This window comes from Theropithecus gelada, chromosome 2 (assembly GCF_003255815.1).
Source record: "Theropithecus gelada isolate Dixy chromosome 2, Tgel_1.0, whole genome shotgun sequence".
Taxonomy (NCBI): Eukaryota; Metazoa; Chordata; class Mammalia; order Primates; family Cercopithecidae; genus Theropithecus; species Theropithecus gelada.
In genome coordinates, this window is record NC_037669.1 from 27740301 (window position 1) to 27753993 (window position 13693).

At 35.0% G+C, this 13693-nt stretch overlaps 1 protein-coding gene across 4 annotated transcripts in view; it reads left to right on the plus strand.

Annotated features, from left to right (window-relative positions):
• The window catches only part of BBX (BBX, HMG-box containing), a 273186-nt gene that overhangs the window by 179319 nt on the left and 80174 nt on the right, over positions 1 to 13693 (plus strand). For all 4 annotated transcript variants that reach the window (XM_025375460.1, XM_025375461.1, XM_025375462.1 and 1 more), the window contains 2 exons: positions 1690 to 1932; positions 11680 to 11875. In XM_025375460.1, coding sequence (XP_025231245.1) covers positions 1690 to 1932; positions 11680 to 11875 — 439 coding nt within the window. The remainder of the gene's footprint in view (positions 1 to 1689; positions 1933 to 11679; positions 11876 to 13693) is intronic.

A 13693-nucleotide genomic window follows, 5' to 3' on the forward strand; every position in this document is an offset into this window, starting at 1 on the left:
CAAGTAGCTGGGACTACAGGCACGTGCCACCACTCCCAGCTAATTTTTGAATTTTTAGGAGAGATAGGGCTTCACCATGTTGGCCAGGATTATCTCAATCTCTTGACCTCATGATCCTCCCACCTTGGCCTCCCAAAGTGCTGGGATTACAGGCGTGAACCACTTGCCTGGCCAAGACTTTTTAAAAATACCAGTTGGATTAAGCAGGTGATTAGTCCTAAAGTATCTGCTTGTAACAATTGCCCAATAAACATTGTAATAAAAGAACATGGTTGCCTTACAGTTGTGGTTCTCAAAGAGTGTTCCTCAAACCAGTAATATCAGCATCACCTAGAAACTTGTTAGAGATACAAATTCTCAGGACCCGCTCCATACCTCAGAATCGGAAATTCTGGGAATGGGACTTAGCTGTGTTTTAACAGAACCTCCAGGGATTCCAGTGCATACTCAAGTTCAAGAATTAACCACTCTACTGCATAATGCAGGCTAATGGTTACAAGTTGCATATCCCTAATCCGAAAATTCGAAACACTTCTGGTCCCAAGCATTTTAGATAAGGGATACTTAACCTGCAATGTGTCCTGCTTGATTTTAATTTTGAAACCAGAAATTAAGGAAATGGGCTTAGTAAACCTTGTGAACTTCCGTTTATAGTTACATTGTTTCTAAGAAACATTATAGAATCATTTTAGCCTTATAAAATATTTTATAATCATAATATGTTCTGAGATTCTGTAATCAGAGATGTGCTTTAAGAAAGTTAACCTGGCAGCCATATGCAAGAAGTATTGTAAAGAAGATGAAAAACGGGAAGACTAGGCATAGGCCAAAGTGGTACTAGGGCAGTGGGAATGAGAATTACCCAGATGGAATGGACAGATTCGGAGCTTTGTGGAAGTCGTTGAAGACCTTTAACAATGATTGAATGAAGTGTAGGAAAAAAGAGTATTCAAAATTGATTTTGAATATTTAAGCCTAGAGGAGTTTATTCCTATCACCAGAGCATTTCACTAAACAAGAAAGCTTGAAATTTACAAGTTTGAAGATTTATTGTATAGTTCTTTCAAATAATCATATTAAATATCGATTTTGATTTTTGTATGCTACAAGACTCTACTTGTGATACTTGCAGAAACATTGAGTAGTCTATATTATCTTTTTATTTCTTACTTTCATGATAAATATTGTCATATTATTAGCTGTAGAAAAAGACACTTTTCAAAGCAGAGAAAGACACAGCTACTATTCATATATTTTATGTGGATATTGTTAATCTTGATACCCATTAACCATAGAATGGGTTTATTCATTCAACAATTAGTTAAGTATTAATATTATATCAGACATTGAGCTAGGCACTATGGTTGTAAAGGTGAATAAGAGCTTTTGTCCTCAAAGAGCTCACTGTTTAGTGAGAGAGAAAATAATGTAAGCAATTATAACACAATGTAATATATGCTGTAATAGAGACATGCACAGGTTGCTATAGAAACTAAGCAGAGGGCTACATCATAAGTTAGTTACCAGCCATGAACAGTGGTTGTTGATTTTTTAAAATTATATTTTTTTCAATATGTAAATTGTTTAAATGGAGCTAAGAAAAAATGCAATTTGCAAACCAAGACTAACTGTTAAGTCAAAATTATCCAAAACATGTTAAAGATCTGGCTTTGTTTTTGGTGGTAATAGGTTCAACTTCTTGAGGCCGATGGCCTAGAGCAAGATGTTGGTGAAACTGAAGATGATGAATCACCAGAGCAGCGAGCCCGGAGACCAATGAATGCATTTCTTTTATTTTGCAAACGCCATCGCTCTCTTGTACGTCAGGAACACCCCAGGCTTGATAACCGAGGTGCTACCAAGATACTAGCTGATTGGTGGGCTGTTCTTGATCCAAAGGAAAAGCAGAAATACACAGACATGGCCAAGGAGGTAGGTTACAATGACAAGGTATTCTGATAGCTAAAAGCAACCAGTCCTGAAACTCCCAGTCAACAAATATGAAGCACCTGTTGAAGGTCTAGCAATGAGAAGGTGAATCATGAATCAGATGTTAAGCAAAACCATAAGTGCTTTCTTTGTATGACTTGTTCCTGTTCCCCTGCTCCAAGTCCATGTAGAAATGCTGGTGGAGGTGCCAAGAACAATATATTAACAAGAAGTTTTTTCTCGTTGTCTATACCCCACTGATTGATATAAGGGATTGATTTATTGTGAAGGTTTATTATGAATAGTTTACAGTGAGTGGTGATTTGTTTATTTATTATGGTAATTTATTATGAATGGCGACTTTTTTTCTTTTTTAAGTTTTTCTAGAAACTCTACTTTTATTGTCAGAGAATGCCCATGGTAAAGTTGACAATCTTAGGTTACTCTAGTTATATCATGGGAAAGAGTCTTGATCTAGTTCTGATGCTAAGTAGCTTTGTGACCATATCCATAAGTCAACCTCTGCATCTCAGCTTCTTTTTTTTCTTTTCCTTTTCTAATGTTATTGGAATGAGAAAGTTGGACAAAGATTTGTATCCTTTCTGATGCTAACATTTTTTGATTTTGTAATAAACAAAATTATCAAGAAATATGCTTTGACTTGTTTCTGTTCTGTAGGTAGTGCCGTATGAATATTTAAAACCAATAAATGATTGACTGCCAGTGGAACAGGATGTACTGCGAGGTGTGCATGCCTGTAAATACTGTGTAGGCAGTAGTTAGTGGGAAGCATTTCCATGCTGGAAGGCTATTCAGAAAGGTGGGACATTAATCACTTCCAGAATGATAGCAGTTACTAAATTTCTTCAAAAATTGTATCGTAGTTCTTTTACTGTATTTGGAATTAATGTGAGACCATTATACATTTAAATGTATTGTGATGGATTTAGCTCTGAGTAATAAGCAAAGCAATATTATTGTGGCTAAACTTGACAGGAATAATTCTAATATTATTTCCTCAGCATTGCAACTTGCAAAAAGATCTTGGTTCATGAAGACCCCTGTCACCCAAACACTTGGTTGAGTTTTATCAAAAAATGAACCAGCAGGGGACAAAATACAGTTTCAAGACATTTTAGTAGACATCTCAGTATGTGAAAAAACAATTCTTCCAGGTGCTGTGCCTTTATTGAGTTAATTAGCTAAAAACATCAACATTAAACATAAAAATTTTAAAAAATACAACATAAAAATTTCTTAAGAAATGTTCATGGAAATTTGAATCTTGAGTAAATTATTAGCATAGTTGCTACTATGAATTAGAATTAGTAATTATATTAGCATAATTATTAATTTATTAGTATTAATATAATTATTAATTGTAATAGTAATGATTATAATGATTGTTAATTATAATAGTATTAATAATTATATAATTAATCATATAAGACTTCAAGAATTGACTGTTAAAGACAGGATTTTAACTATATAGGGCCTGTGGAAAATTTAAAATCAATTACAGTAACCTACATGATTTTAAATATTTCATTAGATTTCCATAGCATAACAGTAATTAACAGTAAAACTTTCCCATTAAATAGTCTTACATTTTTCATAGTCATTCTTATATAGTAAAATAAATAATTATCTGAAACCTCATAGGGAAATGCATAAGCTTCCTATAATTAAACACTTGAGTTTGTTTTAGATTGCCGTTTTGGGATAACATGCAGCCTGTCCCCAGTATATTGTTTGTTTTTTCTTAAAAACGCCTAATTTATAAACCCAGTAGGTGGCCACTTTTAAGAAGAGGAAGTATTATTTTCATATAGGAAATCCCTTACTAATTACTTAATTAGGTTCACAATATTTGCCATTGTGGCACTAAAATGAAATCTGTTAAGGTGGCCCAGTGCAATCTACTAAATGTGGAGACTGTAACTGATGTTCCACGTTATAATTTGCCTTGTTTGTAGTTGCTGTTATGAAATGTTGCTTCATTTCTACTGCAAAGTGTAGAAGATTCAGCTACTTTCAAAATTATTACACAATTGGTCCCTAGTTGTAAGTGATTCCTACTTGTTTCAGCTTACTTTCTAAATGATTTTGCAGTTACATTAAAGGGCATATAATTGTGCTGGTGCTTTTTATGTTAATATTGCAGCCTTAATTGGAATGTCAGTTCAGTGAACAAATACTTAATAAGTGCCTTTAATTTGGCCAGATTTTGTGATAGTAGCTAGCGATACAACGCCGTTAATAAATGTGGTCTGTTTTTCAAGACTCCCCCAACACACAATCATTTTTAAAACTCTTTTTAGATGTGTAATCTTTAAATTTTACACCTCAAATTTTAGATGTTGTCCATTAGGGTGCAAGACAGATTCTTTCAGCATAGTGTGTGGATGGGGGTGTGAATGCTTAGGTGGTGTTTGCCGGTATCTGTCCTGCCATTATCAATTGAGTGAGAAATGTTTTCTTTTTCTTGCTGTTTTTAAAAGAAGTATATTTTAAAAGCAAGAGTGAGTAATAATACAACTTTGAAAAGATTGTCTGTTTACCTGTTCATGAAAATTTCCTCTGACCCCTTTCCTTGCTCCTGATTATCCTATGTTATTGCATCTGGTAAGACAAAGCACCTGTTCTGGGATTTGTTTTTAGTTTCTTAAATTATTTCCCAGTACTAATTTCAGTTGCTGGAAAAAAATGGCTGATTGCGGGTTTTGTGTTCTCTGATGAACCTTATTAGAGCAATAATTCGTTAGTAATTTTAAGAAGACTATTCTAAGGTTACAACCTGGGTTGCTTTCTTAAATTCAGTAATGTACATGATGATACAGTGTTGTGGATGTTCACAGGTTCTAATTTTTGAACGTGTGACTGCCAGTTAGGAGGCACAGAAACAATTATATCTTTCCTTTTAACATCTTCATGTATGTACTCCTACAGGAATACAGATCTCTGCATTTTTGCCTACAATACTGCTGGAACCTTCTATTTGTCATTTAAACTAATTATCATAATGAATTAAGGATAAATTGAGAGGATCACACATCTTGAACTTCAGCTAGAACACAGTACAAAGAGGAGGGAAGGATTTGGAAAGCTTAAATAATTTGAATGACCTTTATCATACCCATTGTTTTAGCATCATAGGCATGAGACAGAATGTGTGCATTTATTGATTGATTGGTCCTTTTTGTGCTTAGCATATAACATAAGCACCAACCTGTAAAGTGAGTTAAGATTATTCCCATTCTTCAGAGCAGGAACCTAAGGAGTTAGTGTCTTGACCAACCATACATTTAGTATACAGTGGAGCTGGGATATTCTTTCCCATTTGACTCCTGTTTGTTCTTCTAATATGTATATCACCCTGTCCACTTCAGATGCCTGAAAGATAAGTATATTGGGGTAATTATGGCAAGAATGGTAACAATAAAATGTCATGAGTCTTATGGGAAGAATCTGCTTGTGCTGGGGAGGGAAGTAGGTGGAAGTGGATCAGGAAAGGCTTTACAAAGTAGGCAGAATTTGGCCTGGGTTTTCGTATAAGGATTCAGAGAGAAGGAAAAGGGTAAGAGTAGGTGTGGGAAACTGAAATCAATTTCAGGAACCAGATAGTTTGTTTCACCTGGAGCCTAGGTTATGCATAGAAGAGTAACAGAAAATTATGATATAAAGGTAAATAAGGCAAAAACCCACAAGAGACCAGACTTAAAAGTTTGGAGGTTCAGCTGTATGCCAATAAAACAGCTATGGAATTAAATGTAATAAAATGCAACTTGAAGGTGAACTATACTAGCCCTTTGAAAGTGCTGGTATCTATTTTTGTCAATATTCTGGGAAAGGTTTTGACCACCACAAAATTCCATGGGTTTTTTATTGATTAGTTCTTTTATGTTTCTTCCAGACAAAACAAATCTATTTTTTAGTATTTATTTTCAGCTGAGATAATTTTTGTAAAGACCATTCATTCCCTTGTTTTGGGTTCATCAGATATGGACTCTTTTCCAAAGAAAATACTCTCTCATTTTCTCTTGTATTATACTCTGGAGAACTTTTCTTAACTGTTATACATCATGCTTAACAAATAGTATAATTTGTATTCTAGCAAGCATGCTATTGCACTTTGCCTACTATTAGATAGCACCTCATTTATCCAGCATTCTGAGAAACAGCTGCTATACCTAAATGATTTCCACAGAGATGAAACTTTACTCTTCTTTTAAAAACTTTTATTTTATATATTTATCCTAGAAATTTCATTAAAATTTTGTTTACATACTTTCTCAAAGTATTCAGAACATCTTTTGACTTTTTTTGAAACCTTTAACATGTTATTTCCACAGGAATTACTTTATGATCTGTGACTTGATGAGACTTTTGTGAATAATGTTTTGTCTCTTTGTAATTCTCAACTATTTTATTCTTTTGAATATCCTCTCTGCTTTTCCATGGTAGTTTTGTTTTTTGTTTTGTTTGGGTTTTTTGCAGGTGTTGGGGAGTCTACCCTCAGCTAGCACTTGCCATTTCTCTCCTTCGTCAGCCCCCTTTTGCTGCTTCTAATCAAATGGCTTATACTTTTTGAGTATGGTTTAATTAGGGACCCCACCACATTTGTGGGATATAGATAGTAAACCTAAAGATGTCAGCTTTATGTTTCACAACATTGCTTGCTTCTGAGACCTTTTCCATTCCTGTGTTCTAGATATTAGAACTTTCTTACTGTGTTTAAAGAAATATTCAGATGTTTGCTTTTGGTATGATAATAATAACTTTGTGAACATTGCTATATCATGTCCAGGTTCTTTTATAAACATTTAAATGTTTATAAACTCTTTTATTAAGTTACATTATTAAATTCTAACTCATTTAACCTCCCTTCTCATACTGTTTTGAATTGCCACATCTGTAAAATGGCAATTAAGATGCCTGCCCTCACAAAGTTGATGTAAAATACAAATAAGGAAATATATGTACAAGCATTACATAAAGTTTAAAACTCTATGCAAATGTTTGTTTTAGGGTTATTTCTGATAAGCGGCTTTATGTTGTTTCTGTTTCATACTTCTCTATCTACATGATTTTTATTTTTATTATGAACTGTTAATACATTGAAGGCCTACTGAAATGCAAAAATTAGTCTTTGAAACACAAAAATGAACAAAACTAAAAATATCATTTGCCCAATTTGGCCAATACTATTCAGTGTTATCACTAGCTTTTAGCAACATAGATGTTTAATTAAGTGAACTATTTGATTTTGAATTATTAGTCCATTTGCCAATTGTTTAGTAAACACTTGTATTTAAATATTCAAATAAATTTAAAAAGACTATAAAAACTCCGTAACTAATGAGGAATAAATTGAGAATTTAAACTGTGTCTCTCAAAACTCGTTTTAGTATTTGGTTTCAGATGTTAATTTTTAGATTGACAGATCTTAGTAGTCAGATCACTGTCTACTTTTTAAAAAGTAACAAAATTACATTTTTAAATAAATTCTGAAATTTCCATTTTTAAAATTAGTGCACACTGATTAAACTGACTCTTCTCATAATTACTCAGATTAGGGAGTAAAATTATACTTGTAAAAAAACTACTGTTGCCATAATAATTTTCACCCTTATAGCCACATGAAGTAGCCAGTTTCTTTGCTTTCAAATTTTCATTTATGACATTTCTACAACACAACAACCAAATAATTTCCTGGTCACATATTCAAACCACTTTTTCAAGTGTATAATTTCTGTTGGAGTGACTTTATTATGAAAGTTTTGCAGGTTTAATGTAGAACTTAAGCTATTGTTGTTCAATCAAACCATAAATTTAATTCAGTGTTCTGTCATGTGAAACAGTCTAATTAATTTTCTTTCTATTAAAAACAGATAGCAAGAATAATTCAGATCAGATAATGCATTGAGTTGTATTATCTGAACGATAATTTTGAATTTTTATGAAGGAAAGGTCCTCAAGACTAAGAAAGTACAGATTAGTACCACTTATCTGATAATTCCTTCTCTTCTTTTACCCTTGTATAATGTGATTTCTGCTTGTGGATGGGAAGAGAAACAGCTGTCTCAGAATTTATTATGCTAGAGATTCACTTAGCCCTCTATCCACATATATGATTATACAGTAAAACGTGTTATAGCTCTTTCTCAGAAATCCAGTAATTTCTAGTTTAATCTCTTTTTCACAATTTTGGTAGATGATACTTCATATGTTTGCACTGGAGTCATCTGTCTTTATTTATACAGACATTCTCGGGGTCCCTCATTACTGAATCTCACTAGGGCTGCGACTTCTCTTTCACCCTCTTGAAAAGATCTAGACCTTAATAATAACTAGAAATACTAGTGGACTTTTAGATAGCACCTCCTCCCAACTAAAAACAGGCAAATGGAGAACAGTTGGTAAGTCTATCTTTTATTAAAATTAAAGTGCTTTTGTTTATCAAATTTGCATTTTTTTGTAAATGGTCTAGAAAAGTAATGTTGAGACTCCGTTTTTAAAAGATTGACAGAATATTGTCTTTTGTCACATAAGAATGCCATTATCAAATATTAAGTAGACAAAATACTGTGACAAAGGGTATTTGATGCCAATACTGAATAACAGTAAAATCAGTAGCAGGATTTCTAATTTATTATTCTTGCTACTGAAACGTGGTAGTGGATGGGGCCTGAGAGAAGGGATCCAGCATTTACCAAGCACCACAGGTAAGTCAGGAACTATGTGTCTACTGCAAAGTAGGATTCCCTTAGCTTATCTAATTGGTTGGAAATTTGCAGAAAGAAATTGGAAGCCATAAGATGAATTTTTATTTAATGGGAGAATTTTGAAAATCAGTATTTTTAACAAAAATTTTGTTATCTGACAGAGTCTTCCGTTGAAATCTTAGGACCGATAGCTTGTTTGATGTTTTTGGAGGATAAGTGAGCTTCCCGTCCCACCATCAGTATGAACAGTCTGGCCTTGGATATCTGGGGCCTGTCTCTTAGGCCTTTTCAGTCCTGTAATGAGGGATTTTGCCCACATGATTGACCTGCACGCTAATAATTTCACTCAGATATTCACTTCAGAGGTGTATACAGAGTCTTCCCCCATTTCTCCCTTACCCAGCCTTCTCTGTAATTCCTTTCCTAATAGTCTCATCACAACAAATGATTAAGCCTTTCTACTATTGTCTCTTTTAGCTAAATCAGAGCAAGTGATTGATGAAGTGCCAGGTTCCAAGAACAGATAGACATCCTCATACCCTGAGGCTCTTCCTGCCTCCACCCTCGCTTGATGCTCATATACTGCTTGTGTTAACTTGTGTTTTTACATGAATTGATGGCATCTGTATCTAAACTTCAAACTCCTTAAGGACAAAGACTGTGTGTTATTCTGTTCTCTCTCTCTCACATTCTTAACTCTTCCACTCAATGTATACTTGATTGAACTCATGAACGTGGTTTTGAACATCTACATTGAGTTTTAGAATCTGCAAGATTAATATTGTGATACCGTTACAGAGTGTAGACCCTTATAGTAAATTCTGTTATTGTTTTCCATAAAACCCCACGTATTCCCGGCCTTTCTCTTGCCCTCTGTTATTCCAACTCATATAGGTAGGTAGCCCTTTTGCAGATCCATTGTAAAACCATTTTTCCTGCCTGAGCCAGAGGAAGCGATGGTCCAGCCTTATGGACCATGTGTAAAAAGAAATTATATATTTTTTTGTAAACTGTGGACTGTAAGCAATATGAAGACAGGGACTCCATCAAATTCATACTCTTTTCTCTCCCCAGTGTCTAGCAAGTGTCTGTCATCTAGTCAGTGCTCACAGAATATTTGAGATGTGGATAGGTGAGTGGAATACATGCAAGAGAAATTGGGATGTGGTGATTATAACTGCTCTATGTGATTTTCAGCACCAGCTCCCCATTGTAAATTAGTTTAAGCTGGACTCTGTTGGTATGATTGGTGCTTTAAAATTAGTTGATGCTGGCCATCATTCTGGTGACACCTGTCTAGCATTTTCCACAATTATGACTTCCTTCTTAAAATTTTTAAACTACTCCCTCCCAAAAATAGATAATTTTATTTATCATGACAAATATGTTAATCAATCTGTTTGAAAGTCTTTTGACACTTTATAAAGTGGTGACCTTTGTTCAAGTGACTGTTCATCTGACACACCCGGCCTGTGTGCTTTTACTGGGACACAATAATGATGCATGCGTCTGCTACTTCCATTTTCACCTCACCCTGCCATTTGTCACTTTCCACTTCCAGACAGCAGGCAGAGCTGTTTGTCTGCCTCAGCTTAATATGTAAATCCCTCATGCACATGAATGCACTGTGGTAGTGTGTCTCTTGTATCACATTTGATAACTCCTGACACGTTCTGCTTTTTGATAGTAAATTCTAGTTTGGCCTTGTGTCCAATTTTAATTATTTTTGTAAGAAAAATGGGACTGTATTCTACAGTTTTTTTATGCTTACTTTCCTTCTACATGTATCCATGTATCAATAGGCATATATATCTTACAGGTTAAAAAAAATGGATTATTCAGAAACTTTTGAGTTAAGATAACATGAAATAATTCTACACCATTGTCAGTTAACATTGCATAATTATCTACATCACAGTTTTCATTTATATGATTTAAAGAGAAATGATAGGAAAAAAAGTATAGCCTTGGTATAAGGAAAGTACATACCAAGGAGAAAGGACCTTTTTCAGACTATTGGGTAAAATTAAAAGCTGTTTGGAGGTTATAATGAGTTAATGTCACACATTAAGTTACCATTTTAAAAGGCAAGCTTATGGGATTGAATGAATTGTATTAATTTAATAAAATATCTAGCAATAATAAAAATTGAAGAATATGTGGAAAATACATTCTTAACAGATAACTTTTGGCAATATGTAACAAATAGCAATAAATGTATTTTGCTTCATGTTATTGTCATGCAAGACATAAAAGGTAGCAGAATTGAGAGAAATGGTAACAGGAGCAAGCCACAGAAAAATGAAGGAGAAAGATGTTGTCAGTGAAGGCTGAAACCTCCAAGTAAGACAAAGTTTGTGATGGATTATTGCAACATCACATATCAGCGCTCTTAGAGCTTGTTTATATATTCAGTTATGTATGCTCATTGCAGACCCCTGGCATGGTGGCAAGTGTGGTTACACTTTGTAAGTGGAGGAATTGAGGCTGAGAAAGGTTTAATAACTTGCTTAATGTCCACAGCTAGCTAAAGAAATGGTCGATGCACTATGCACCACTGCTTCCAACAACCCTCGGCACTGGTGGTATTATTCTCAGTTTATGGAATCTAAGGTTGAGGCACAGAGAAGCTACCTTCTCTTCCTTGGTTACTGTAGCCCTAAGTGGAAATTTGAGGGTTTGAACCTGCTTCTGTCTCCAGAGCCCTAGGCTCATTCCATTATAAACAACTCCCTCTCCCCACCAAGGTCAGAAAGCTTTTTGGATACTACTTTTTAAAGTTGAGGATTAAAGAACACAAAGTATACAGCTTCTGAATGCTTATCCCATAAATGGATTAGATAACTCCATGTCTTATCTCTAGAACCCTATGCTGAGATTGTCATTCTTCTACAAGGAGAGCCACAGAAGTCACTGAAATTGTTCTTCTCACTTGGTATCTAAATAGGGGAATGGTGTGACAGCCCTTAGAACTTTTTCAGTCTATTTGTTAATTAAAATCTACTATCTGTCCTTTTCTTTGTAGTATAAAGATGCATTTATGAAAGCAAATCCTGGCTACAAATGGTGTCCTACCACAAACAAGCCTGTGAAATCCCCAACACCCACTGTCAATCCACGAAAGAAACTTTGGGCCTTCCCATCTGACTCTTCAAGAGACTTGCCAAGCCCCAAGAAAGCAAAGACTGAAGAAATGCCTCAGCTTAACTTTGGAATGGCTGGTGAGTTGAGACACTATTTCCACCTGTTCTTTAAGGACAGGGCAGTACATTTCGGCAGCATTTTAAACAATACAGGGGGCAGGGGGACAAAATGTATGACCAATATTAAGCAGTGGCAAAGATATAGCGTATTTTCAAGCATTGGATCATAATATATATATAGAATACATGTAATTTTAAAAAGGGTATATAGCCTCAGTGGTAGTGTCATTATAAATATATGTGAATTCCTGACATTGACAGTATGGAAAAGTAGACAGCAACATGGAGATTGTTAGAAGCCTTGGAAATTTTATGTTCACAGAACGGCTTACACACACATACACACCAGTAAGCCATCCCAATATGCACCTTAGTTATCATGCTACTTAAAAAGCCACAATCATGTAGATCATCTGGGTATTGGAAACATTGAGGGCACGAATATGAACAAGTACATCACAAATCTGAGATGGACCTGACAGCTGTGTCTTAGAATTCCCATCCTATCTGTCTCCTCTTGTGTCCATTCATGTATGGGTCAGACAAATTTAAAATTCCAGACGGTGCCATTTGTTATGGGACCTTTAGTGCTCTTTGGGTGGTAAGGTATGCTAAATCATGTATTACCATGAAATAAAGTTCTTATATTCACCCTGCAAGTGGCTCTGTCTTCCCTAGCTATTGCAATACAGTAATCAAAAGAGGAGTTTGCCAGATGAAATTAGCAGATTGAGCAGGGGAAAGGCAGTGATGCTGCGATTGAGCTATAGGGTTCCTATTTCGGTATTAGAAGCAAATTTTCTTCCAAATCAGAGTATTGAGCTATTTGCATATGGAAAGGTTGTGGAAAGAGGTTGAGTGATATTGTGATAACACATTTTTTTAATAACCAATAAATTTAACAAGACTTTATAGTTCACTGTGTGATTCATAGTATATAAAGTGTGTGGCAGTATTCTATATAATCTACAAAAAATATTATTTTAATCAGTCATGTGTGGTGGCATGTGCCTATAGCCCTAGCTACTTGGGAGGCTGAGATGGGAGGATCACTTGAGTCCAGGAGTTCGAGGCTGCAGTGAGCTGTGACCTTACAACTGCACTCCATCCTGGGTGACAGAGCAAGACCCTGCCTCTAAAAAATGAAGTCTAACATAATGGCAGCATTCTAGGGGGGTGGTGGGGAAGGATGCAGGTGATTGCTATGTGGGTGTCTGTAGTGTCATTCTAAATAAACTCCCAAAATGATGCTTCTACATATCCCAGAAGAGTCAGACATAGATATCTGTCCTTGCTTTAGCTGTCACTTTGTACAATTTTATCTTCAAACCACTTGTTATTAGATAGTCTTGGTGAGCTTTCTGGACTTCCCAGGTTATATCAGTTGGAGTACTTTCTAAAATATCGTATTATCAGAACCCAGAAAGAGTATATAGATGACTGGCATCCAGCTGAATTTCTTTGGGCATCATGTAACATCCATTGCTTTTTCTCCCAATTCTCAATCTAGATCAGGGTATGTAGTTTGTTGGTGTTGTTGCCTTTTTTTTTTTTTTTTTTTTTTTGCATACATCTGCTCTTCACAAACCATATAACAATTGTGGGTGAACTGCAGAAAGCTATGAAAGATATCTTTTTTGTAGCACCGTTTCTGATACTTTATTAATCTGCCTTTTACCTGCAAATCGAAAGTCGAACCCAGACTTCAAACAGGATCTTTACAGATCAGTATTTAAGATATGTGTTCTCAAAAGAAAGTACAGGAAAGAAGGATAACACCTTCCTTGCATTTATCTCATTATATAATGGCTTGGGTTATATGTTGCAAATCCATGT